At 45.2% G+C, this 12189-nt stretch overlaps 1 protein-coding gene across 4 annotated transcripts in view; it reads left to right on the forward strand.

The window, feature by feature from the left end:
- The window catches only part of ttll11 (tubulin tyrosine ligase-like family, member 11), a 228592-nt gene that overhangs the window by 82165 nt on the left and 134238 nt on the right, over positions 1-12189 (forward strand). For 3 of the 4 annotated variants that reach the window (XR_009645820.1, XM_060841449.1, XM_060841448.1), the window contains exon 4: positions 9969-10544. The exons of the other annotated variant lie outside the window; for it this stretch is intronic. Coding sequence is in view for 2 of the 3 variants with exons in the window: in XM_060841449.1 (XP_060697432.1) it covers positions 9969-10544 (576 nt within the window). In the remaining variant the exon portion in view is untranslated. The remainder of the gene's footprint in view (positions 1-9968; positions 10545-12189) is intronic. 4 annotated transcript variants of the gene reach the window in all.

The raw sequence follows: 12189 nt of genomic DNA on the forward strand, positions 1-12189 counted from the left end.
TGAACTGCTGCAATCTCTATACTGCAGATAGATCCACAATGACATTAGGGAGAAAATTCCAGGATTTTCAACCCAATGACACAAAAGGAACAGTGATATATTCAGGATGATGAGTGGTGTGGAAGGAAACTTAAGGTGGCGTCGTTCCCTTGTATTTACTGGCCTCGTCTTTCTAGACGGTACAGGTCATTCTGCGATAACACGTGTTTCCTTAGTGTGAATTCGCTGTAACGTGATTGACAAATTGGGTACACTGTTTCTAAAGCAGGAACTTTTAAAACATGTTGGCTGTAAGTGATTACATCGCCTACACTTCAAGCGTTGTTTTTGAAGCATGATTTTTAAACAGTGCGGGGTTGCACAAGGAAGCAACCATCACGTTATCAAAGAACTACCTGTAGTTCTCATGGATTGAAAGTTGTTTTTTAAGGATCATTGATGGATTTCTGCAGTGCACTGCATGTTGTAAATGGTACTCTACTGCTATTGAGTATTGGTTGTCGAGGAAGTGGATGCGTGTGGATGTGGTCCTAATCAATCAAACTGTTATGTCCTGGATGATGTTAAGCTTATTGAATGTTGTTGGAGATGTACTCATTCAGGCAAGTGTGGAGTATTCCATCATACTCCTGGATTGTGCGTTGTAGATGGTGGACAGGTTTTAGTGTGTCAGGAGATGAGTTATACACTGCATTATTCCTGGAGGAATTGAGAAGGTTCTCGTTTGGACATGGGTGACTGTTAAAGCCAGTCTACACTGGAAGGATCAGCAAATGGACAGAATACTATAGATGATTGGGATTTAGACAGATTACTGCATTTTGCTATCTATGCAGTTTCTCTCTGCTTCTGAGACACACTTTCTTTCAAAGTAGAAATTGCAAAATTTTTAATTTAATTGCAGCATGTATCTATGCTGGGCAAGCTTCTCCCAGGACTCGATATCAACATCAAAACTTCACAAAGTGAAGCTTAATAGCATTCTTGTAGCACTTCCTTTGGACTAGCACAAGTGCATGTATCACACTCAAGCTTTCTACAAAAGATTCCCTTTGTAAAGGGAGTGTAAGCATTATGGCTATGTGGCCAAGCCAATGCATTTGTTGCTGTCTTAATATGGTGTAAATGTATGGCATATCAGCTCAGGTAGGAGAAAGTAGGGACTGCAGATGCTGGAGATCAGAGCTTAAAAATGTGTTGCTGGAAAATCGCTGCAGGTCAGGCAGCAACAAAGGAGCAGGAGAATTGACGTTTCGGGCATAAGCCCTTCTTCAGGAATGAGCAGGGTGTGCCAAGCAGGCTAAAATAAAAGGTAGGGAGGAGGGACTTGGGGGAGGGGCGTTGGGAATACGATAGGTGGAAGGAGGTTAAGGCGAGGGTGATAGGCCGGAGAGGTCGGGAAGAAGATTACAGGTCAAGAAGGCGGTGCTGAGTCTGAGGGTTGGGACTGAGAAAAGGTGAGGGGAGGGGAAATGAGAAAGCTGGAGAACTCTGCATTCATCCCTTGTGGTTGGAGGGTTCCTAGGCAGAAGATGAAGCGCTCTTCCTCCAGGTGTTGTGTTGCTATGGTCTGGTGATGGAGGAGGCCAAAGACCTGCATGTCCTTGGCGGAGTGGGAGGGGGAGTTAAAGTGTTCAGCCATGGGGCGGTTGGGTTGGTTGGTGCGGGTGTCCCAGCAGTGTTCTCTGAAACGTTCCGCAAGTAGGCGGCCTGTCTCCCCAATGTATAGGAGGCCACATCGGGTGCAGCGGATGCAGTAAATGATGTGTGTGGAGGTGCAGGTGAATTTCTGACGGATATGGAAGGATCCCTTGGGGCCTTGGAGGGAAGTGAGGGGAGGTGTGTGTGCGCAAGTTTTGCATTTCTTGCGGTTGCGGGGGAAGGTGCCGGGAGTGGAGGTTGGATTGGTGGGGAGGTGTGGATCTGACGAGGGAGCGCGGAGGGAGTGGTCTTTCCGGAACGCTGATAGGGGTGGGGAGGGAAATATATCCTTGGTGATGGGGTCTGTTAGTAAAGTGGGCGAATTGTTAAACCTCCACGTGGGAGCACGAGATAGCGCTGATTACAGTCATCAATGTAGCTCTGACTTTTCGGCACTACCTCGTGCTCCCACGTGGAAGTTTAACAGTTCATCCACTTTACTAACACCTTCCACCCCAACCTCAAATTTACCTGGACCGTCTCAGACTCATCCCTCCCCTTCCTAGATCTCTCCATTTCTATCTTGGACAACCGACTCAACATGGACGTTTACTATAAACCGACTGGCTCCCACAGCTACCTAGATTACACCACCTCCCACCCTGCCCCCTGTAAAAACGCCATCCCATGTTTCCAATTCCTTCGCCTTCGCCGCATCTGCTCCCAGGAGGACCAATTCCAATACCGAACATCCCAGATGGCCTCCTTCTTCAAAGTCCACAATTTTCCCTCAGACCTGATTGACGATGCTCTCCACCGCATCTCCTCCACTTCCCGCTCCTCCACCCTTGAACCCCACCCCGCTAATCGTCACCAGGACACACCCCCCTGGTCCTCGCCTACCATTCCACCAACCTCCAGATACATACTATCATCCTTCGTCATTTTCGACATCTCCAAACAGACTCCATCACCAAGGATATATTTCCCTCCCCACCCCTATCAGCATTCTGGAAAGACCACTCCCTCCACGACTCCCTCGTCAGGTCCACACCTCCCCACCAACCCAACCTCCACTCCTGTCACCTTCCCCCGCAACCGCAAGAAATGCAAAACTTGCGTCCACATCTCCCCCCTCACTTCCCTCCAAGGCCCCAAAGGATCCTTCCATATCCGTCAGAAATTCACCTGCACCTCCACACACACCATTTACTGCATCCGCTGCACCCGATGTGGCCTCCTATACATTGGGGAGACAGGCCGCCTACTTGCGGAACGTTTCAGTGAACACCTTTGGGACGCCCACACCAACCAACCCAACCGCCCTGTGGCTCAACACTTTAACTCCCCCTTCCACTCCCCCAAGGACATGCAGGTCCTTGGCCTCCTCCATCATCAGACCATTGCAACACGACACCTGGAGGAAGAGCGCCTCATCTTCCGCCTAGGAACCCTCCAACCACAAGGGATGAATGCAGATTTTTCCAGCTTTCTCCTTTCCCCTCCCCTCACCTTTTCTCATTCCCAACCCTCAGACTCAGCACCGCCTTCTTGACCTGCAATCTTCTTCTCAACCTCTCTGCCCCCACCCCCTCTCCGACCTATCACCCTCACCTTAACCTCCTTCCACCTATCGTATTCCCAACGCCCCTCCCCCAATTCCCTCCTCCTTATCTTTTATCTTAGCCTGCTTGGCACATCCTCCTCATTCCTGAAGAAGGATTTATGCTCGAAACATCGATTCTCCTGCTCCTTTGATGCTGCCTGAGCTGCTGCGATTTTCCAGCAACACATTTTTAATATCAACTTAGGTGTTTACATCTGCCTGGTAATTTGGCTTGCCACTCAATCTACAGAATCTTCAATGGCAGCTTAAGTGAAAATGTTTGAGCTTCATGGTGTGATGCTGGTTTACATTTTAGGTCTTGCATGCACAAAAAAGTGCAGGAAGGAATGTTGTTTTATAGACTTTTAATTGGGAAGGTAGAATACTTCTGTTTATGTGCAGACTGTCCAAAGTCTGCCAAGGCTACACTTGATATGGCAATTCCTGCATGCTCTCATTGTCATTATAGATAGTTTAGAGATACTGAGGTAAGTGAAAATATCCACTGTTGACAGGATTTAGTGTAAAGTATCTTTTTGTTTTAATGTATATTTTAATGTGGATTGAACTGAGAAAAGGCCTGCTTTAAAAACCAAGGATTGTGGAAGTGATTAAAAAGAAAACCACCAGCGCTTTATTTTAAGCACTGTTTTCATAGTTGTTTGTTCAACTAGTTGGTGATGTACAGTTGTAGATGACCTACTACCAGAATGTGTACTGAAAGCAACAAGTAATTGATTAGTCTGTGGAGTGACAAAGACTTTCTGTCTGCCTACAACTCTTATTTCCTCCCAGGTAGTTACACAGTTCGTGGGTGTGAACAAGTTGGTCAGAAACCTTTGGACTTCCTGAAAGAAAGGTGCTCTCTTAGTTGCTGCGGTAAAAATAATCACCTAATGCCTGAAGAATGTCAGTTTATTTTCTCCCATTAGTTACTGCATGTTGTTGCTTTTCACCAACAAGTTAGAGACTTTATACATAGCGATCCCTTCTGTTTGCAAGTGAAAGTACCTGGAGAAGAGAGACATTAACAAACGTCAAGTACTGGCATGCCAAAAGAATCATCTCAGTGAACCCTTTGGACAGGGACTGTCCTTTTAATTTTGCCTCTACCATGCCATGGTTAACAGCACATCTGGTCTTGGGTTTGGAATAAGAATTTCCTGGAATAAGAACAATTGCTATGTTACTTAAATTTTTTGCCTGTAAATCAAAGGGCTGAAGTTGTCACATATACTGCATTAGATATCCATTTCTGAAAGGGAAGCTGGTATGCAGTCAACAGTAAATACGAAATTAGAAAATATGTCCTTGAAGACTTTAGTCTTTGCTTACGTTTGTCTCAGATTGAGTAGCTTTCTGACCATGTGATATCTGATATTGATGCCAGGATCATTATTATGGAAGGCATCGGAAAGAAAACATGCTGAGGAGGGTTGGTGCTAACATGCAAATCTGATTTATTTCATCATTCACTGGGATTGGCTTAGTCATTCTCTACTTTCTGTTGCCTTCATGCAGTTTCTAATTTGCATTTGAATTTGATGCTACATTCTATTCTAACTCATAAGAAATATGTTTTTTAAAATTAATGTATTCTGTATCTATTGGTGACTAGGTCAAAATTTGACATGAAAATTATGTCAAAACCATGAAGTACCTGATGCTGATGAATAAAATTTAATTTTCCAGAATATGAGGACTCCTGTTAACAAATAAATCTAAGGTAGATTGATATATTTTGTTAAGCAAAGTTAAGGGATGTTGGTCAAAGGCAGGTGATATACATACCAGTCGTTATCTCACTGAATGATGTAACAGGCTCAGATTGCCTATTCCTGTTCCTATAAATGATCTTCGAGTAAAAAATGAGATCTGCAGATGCTGGAGATCACAGCTGCAAATGTGTTGCTGGTCAAAGCACAGCAGGTTAGGCAGCATCTCAGGAATAGAGAATTCGACGTTTCGAGCATAAGCCCTTCATCAGGAATAAGAGAGAGAGAGCCAAGCAGGCTGAGATAAAAGGTAGGGAGGAGGGACTAGGGGGAGGGGCGATGGAGGTGGGATAGGTGGAAGGAGGTCAAGGTGAGGGTGATAGGCCGGAGTGGGGTGGGGGCGGAGAGGTCAGGAAGAGGATTGCAGGTTAGGAGGGCGGTGCTGAGTTGAGGGAACCGACTGAGACAAGGTGGGGGGAGGGGAAATGAGGAAGCTGGAGAAATCTGAATTCATACCTTGTGGTTGGAGGGTTCCCAGGCGGAAGATGAGGCGCTCCTCCTCCAGCCGTCGTGTAGTTGTGTTCTGCCGGTGGAGGAGTCCAAGGACCTGCGTGTCCTCGGTGGAGTGGGAGGGGGAGTTAAAGTGTTGAGCCACGGGGTGATTGGGTTGGTTGGTCCGGGCGGCCCAGAGGTGTTCTCTGAAGCGTTCCGCAAGTAAGCGGCCTGTCTCACCAATATAGAGGAGGCCACTTCGGGTGCAGCGGATGCAATAGATGATGTGTGTGGAGGTACAGGTGAACTTGTGGCAGATATGGAAGGATCCCTTGGGGCCTTGGAGGGAAGTGAGTGTGGAGGTGTGGGCGCAAGTTTTACATTTCCTGCGGTTGCAGGGGAAGGTGCCGGGGGTGGAGGTTGGGTTGGTGGGGGGTGTGGATCTGACAAGGGAGTCACGAAGGGAGTGGTCCTTGCGGAACGCTGATAGGGGAGGGGAGGGAAATATATCCTTGGTGGTGGGGTCCGTTTGGAGGTGGCGGAAATGGCGGTGGATGATACGTTGTATGCGCAGGTTGGTGGGGTGGTAGGTGAGAACCAGTGGGGTTCTGTCTTGGTGGCGGTTGGAGGAGCGGGGCTCAAGGGTGGAGGAGCGGGAAGTGGAGGAGATGCGGTGGAGGGCATCGTCGATCATGTCTAGGGGGAATCTGCGGTCCTTGAAGAAGGAGGCCATCTGGGCTGTGCGGTGTTGGAATTGGTCCTCCTGGGAGCAGATGCGGCGGAGGACCAATTCCAACACCGCACAGCCCAGATGGCCTCCTTCTTCAAGGACCGCAGATTCCCCCCAGACGTGATCGACGATGCCCTCCACCGCATCTCCTCCACTTCCCGCTCCTCCGCCCTTGAGCCCCGCTCCTCCAACCGCCACCAAGACAGAACCCCACTGGTTCTCACCTACCACCCCACCAACCTGCGCATACAACGTATCATCCGCTGCCATTTCCGCCACCTCCAAACGGACCCCACCACCAAGGATATATTTCCCTCCCCTCCCCTATCAGCGTTCCGCAAGGACCACTCCCTTCGTGACTCCCTTGTCAGATCCACATCCCCCACCAACCCAACCTCCACCCCCGGCACCTTCCCCTGCAACCGCAGGAAATGTAAAACTTGCGCCCACACCTCCACACTCACTTCCCTCCAAGGCCCCAAGGGATCCTTCCATATCCGCCACAAGTTCACCTGTACCTCCACACACATCATCTATTGCATCCGCTGCACCCGAAGTGGCCTCCTCTATATTGGTGAGACAGGCCGCTTACTTGCGGAACGCTTCAGAGAACACCTCTGGGCCGCCCGAACCAACCAACCCAATCACCCCGTGGCTCAACACTTTAACTCCCCCTCCCACTCCACCGAGGACATGCAGGTCCTTGGACTCCTCCACCGGCAGAACACAACTACACGACGGCTGGAGGAGGAGCGCCTCATCTTCCGCCTGGGAACCCTCCAACCACAAGGTATGAATTCAGATTTCTCCAGCTTCCTCATTTCCCCTCCCCCCACCTTGTCTCAGTCGGTTCCCTCAACTCAGCACCGCCCTCCTAACCTGCAATCCTCTTCCTGACCTCTCCGACCCCACCCCACTCCGGCCTATCACCCTCACCTTGACCTCCTTCCACCTATCCCACCTCCATCGCCCCTCCCCCCAGGTCCCTCCTCCCTACCTTTTATCTCAGCCTGCTTGGCTCTCTCTCTCTTATTCCTGATGAAGGGCTTATGCTCGAAACGTCGAATTCTCTATTCCTGAGATGCTGCCTAACCTGCTGTGCTTTGACCAGCAACACATTTGCACCTATAAATGATCTGTTAACCATGACATTTGTATGGCATTCAAAGAAGGGATGAAAGGTGAGGCAGTAAAGTTTGAGTTAGTGGGATCACACAGAATGGAATGTGGAGATATACAGGGATGACTGAAGAAAAAGCTCAGAGGTATAAGGATTGAGGAGAATGGAGGTATAATGATGCCAGGCTATGTAGGGATTTATAGATGATAAGGATATTACATTTAACAATTGGATGATTTGAAACCCATCTAAATCAATAGGATGGGAGTACACTGAGCAAGATTTTGTGAAAGCCAGGATGTGAGGATGGGGTTTTGGATTTTGAAAACATGATGTTGCATTGCACCCTGAGAATAACTTCAACTTCATTTGCGCTATCCTTATAACTGCCTATTTCCACCTCTGTAAACGCAAATTGATTTCCCTCCTGTCTTAGCTCATCTGCTGCAGGAATGTTCATTACAGCTGGTCTTGACTACTCCAATGAAGTCTTGAATAGTGTCCCATATTCTTCCTATAAAACTGAAATCATCTAAAACACTGCCTGTGTCGTAACTTGCTGCGTGTTCCACTTCCCTGTTGCCCTTGTAATAGATGTCTTTCAAACTTTCCCAAACAAACAGCAAGTTGGTTGTAACAGTCAGAGCCCTTTTGTTTCATTGTATTCCTATGAAATACATTGGCGTTTTCAATATGTTGAATGTGCTCCATAAATATGTTGGAATTTATGGAGGGTGGCGATCAGAGAAGTAGGGCCCGGTGACAAAATAAAGTCAAAGGCTTCAATACAATGAGCAGTCTAAATTGCAGCGAGAAGAAGTTGAGGTTTTTATGTCAGTGAAAATATAACCTAGACTTCCTGAGTTTTGTTGAGGAAATACTGACTCCTCTGTGAGTTGATGCAGAAAGACTGAAATATTGAAAAGTATTGGAGATATTGAGTGTCTTTTTTGGCTGGAGTGAGAAGCTGGCTCAAATATTTTAATTTTCCAGAAAATGGTAGCAAGAATAATTTTAGCAGATCCTTTATGTAGAAAAAAATCAAAGCAGTAAATTCTTTGTAGCTTCCAGATATGGGAGAAGTTAGTAAGTCATGGTCTCTTTTTATTCATAGAGTCATAGAGATATACAGCATGGAAACAGACCCTTCGGTCCAACCCGTCCATGCCGACCAGATATCCCAATCCAATCTAGTCCCACCTGCCAGCACCCTGCCTATATCCCTCCAAACCCTTGCTATTCATATACCCATCCAAATGCCTCTTAAATGTTCCAATTGTACCAACCTCCACCACTTCCTCTGGCAGCTCATTCCAAACCCTCCAACCCTGGCAACATCCTTGTAAATCTTTTCTGAACCCTTTCAGGTTTCACAACATCTTTCCGATAGGAAGGAGACCAGAATTATGTGCAATATTCCAACAGTGGCCTAACCAATGTCCTGTACGGCGCAACATGACCTCCCAACTCCGATACTCAATACTCTGACCAATAAAGGAAAGTATACCAAACGCCTTCTTCACTGTCCTATCTACCTGCAACTCCACTTTCAAGGAGCTATGAACCTGCACTCCAAGGTCTCTTTGTTCAGCAACACTCCCTAGGACCTTACCATTTAAGTTATTAGGTCCTGCTAAGATTTGCTTTCCCAAAATGCAGCACCTCTCCTATATCTGCATTAAACTCTATCTGCTACTTCTCAGCCCATTGGTCCATCTGGTCCAGATCCTGTTGTAATCTGAGGTAGCCCTCTTCGCTGTCCACTACACCTCCAATTTTGGTGTCATCTGCAAACTTACTAACTGTACCTCTTATTCTCGCATCCAAATCATTTATGTAAGTGACAAAAAGTAGAGGACCCAGCACCGATCCTTGTGGCACTCCACTGGTCACAGGCCTCTGGTCTGAAAAACAACCCTCCACCACCACCCTCTGTCTTCTACCTTTGAACCAGTTCTATATCCAAATGGCTAGTTCTCCCTGTATTCCATGAGATCTAACCTTGCTCATCAGTCTCCCATGGGGAACCTTGTCAGACGCTTTGCTGAAGTCCTTGTAGATCACATCTTCTGCTCTGCCCTCATCAATCCTGTTTGTTACTTCTTCAAAAAACTCAATCAAGTTTGTGAGACGTTATTTCCCATGCATAAAGCCATGTTGACTATCCCTAATCAGTCCTTGCCTTTCCAAATACATGTATACTCTGCCCCTCAGGATTCCCTCCAACAACTTGCCCACCACCGTGGTCAGGTTCACCGGTCTATAGTTCCCTGGCTTATCTTTACCACCCTTCTTAAACAGTGGCACCATGTTTGCCAACCTCCAGTCTTCCAGCACTTCACCTGTGACTATCGATGATACAAATATCTCAGCAAGAGGGCCAGCAATCAGTTCTCTGGCTTCCCACAAAGTTCTGGGGTACACCTGATCAGGTCCTGGGGATTTATCCACCTTTAACCGTTTCAAGACATTCAGCACTTCGGCCTCTGTAATCTGGACATTTTGCAAGATGTCACCATCTATTTCCCTACAGTCTATTATCTTCCATATCCTTTTCCACAGTAAACACTGATGCAAAATATTTATTTAGTATCGTTACTGAGTAATTGAAAAGACATTATTGCTATATAAACCATTTAATGTTAACTTTGTTTTTACATGTAGGTACGTGTGTCAAAAGAAAATGATTCATCTTGGAAACCTACTTTTATTGTAAAGCCAGATGGAGGATCCCAAGGTGATGGAATCTACCTCATTAAAGATTCTAATGATGTCCGAATGTTGGCCAACCTCCATAGCAAGCCAGCAGTGGTCCAGGAATATATCAGCAAGCCATTACTGATCGATAAATTGAAATTTGACATTCGATTGTATGTCTTGCTCAAATCATTAGACCCACTGGAGATCTACATAGCCAAAGACGGTCTGTCTAGATTCTGTACAGAACCATATCAAGAGCCTAACAGTAAAAATTTTCATCGAGTATTTATGCACTTAACAAACTACTCTCTGAATGTCCATAGTGGAAATTTCATTCATTCTGACAGTGTAAACACTGGAAGCAAAAGGACATTTTCAAGTATTGTAACCAAGCTTTCTATGCGAGGCTATGATGTGAAGAAAATGTGGTCGGATATTATCACATTAGTAATTAGGGCTATTATTGCATTGGTTCCTGAATTAAAAATTTATCATCAAACATATATTCCTCCAGGAAAACCTGGACCGACATGCTTTCAGGTCAGTATGTTGTGTTATTGTATTGTCCTTTGTAATACTGCAGTGTTCAGGTCCATGAATCTCAGTATTATGAGTTTTATGATTAAGCTGTTGACTTGCTTTACAGTGCTTAATCATTCAAGTTTTACAGTCCTGTTTCCGGCATTCACTGATCTCTTCAGGCCTTCTGATTTCAAGAAGGCAATTACTGTAGTTGTTTATAAAACTCCTTTGAAATAGACTGCCAGGAGGTGTCTGACAACAGCCAAGGATTTACTTTTTTTTTCTCTGAGGAGACACCCCAAGTCTACATAATATTTCCCACAGCATCACTTATTTATGAAACTATGCTCTGGTTCTGTAGCCAAGTGCTAAATGTGTATGTGCTAGAGTTATCCAGTATTGATTATAGCTGCCAGCAATATTAAGATTTTGTGATGGGCTTGTAAGACTTGAGCTATTTACAGAGCTAATCTAAAGTTTCCTGGTCATGATTAATTACAGGACCCATTCCAGGTACAAACACGTTTTCAAGCATACTAAGTTTATCATGATGAGTACTAAAGAAACAATACTTAATAAAAAGTGTTTTTTTGGCTTATTCACATTGGAATACCAGTTTGCAAGACTGGCTGACTGGGCACAGGTTTCCTATTCTGTTCTGTTGAAGTTCTCCTTTTGTCTTTGATTTTTTTCTTGAGCATTGAGTGACTAAAACCCAATCCTTTTTAACTCTTACTACTTACTATTCCTTATGAAAGATCAAAGAAATCTTGAGTTGTAATTGGCTTTTTAGTGCACTAACAGTATATGAACAGTCCATGGTCAATTTTGGATTGGCAAAATAATTTATGCCTAATTCCTGATCTTGTTCTTTAAAAGTAACATCACTTCTCACTATCACCTCATTCATTTCTTAATATACCAATAATTTTATATGATTATCCCTTTTGTACCAACTTGTCCTTTTAGTTTATCAATTTCATAGATCTTTACTAAGACAAGGTAGTAAGTGTGAACAATTAATGGTTCTGGTTTGAGTCATACAGCACGAAAACAGATTCTTCAGTCCAATTAGTCTATGCCAACCAAGTTTCCCAAACTAAATTAGTCTGTCTCGCATGCATTTGATCCATTTACCTCTAAACCTTTCCTATTCATGTACCTATCCAAATGTCGTTTGCATATTGTATTTGTATCTGCACCTATCATTTCATCTTACAGTTCCTTCCACGTATGAACCCCTGTCTGTGTGAAAACGTTGCCCCTTGTCCTTTAATTTTTTTCCTCTTGCCTTAAAAATATACCCTGTGGTTTTGAAATCCCTCACCCTAGGGAAAAGAAAGCCTTGCTATTCACCTTACCTATGCCTCTCATGATTTTATAAATCCCTATTAGGTTTCCCCTCAACCTCCTATGCTCCAATGAAAAAGTCCCAGCCAGTCTTTCTAACTCAAACCCTCCACTCCCAGCAACATCCTGGTAAATATTTTCTGAACTCTCTCCAAACTAATAATATCCTTCCTATAGCAGGGTGACCAGAACTGTACTTGACACTCCAAAAGTGGCCTCACCAACTTCCTGTACAGTCATACCATCCCTACTCCTATACTCAATGGTCTGGGCAATTAAAGCAAACATGCTAAACACTTAACCATCCTGACAG

The sequence above is a fragment of the Hemiscyllium ocellatum genome, chromosome 21 (assembly GCF_020745735.1).
Source record: "Hemiscyllium ocellatum isolate sHemOce1 chromosome 21, sHemOce1.pat.X.cur, whole genome shotgun sequence".
In the NCBI taxonomy this organism is placed as follows: Eukaryota; Metazoa; Chordata; class Chondrichthyes; order Orectolobiformes; family Hemiscylliidae; genus Hemiscyllium; species Hemiscyllium ocellatum.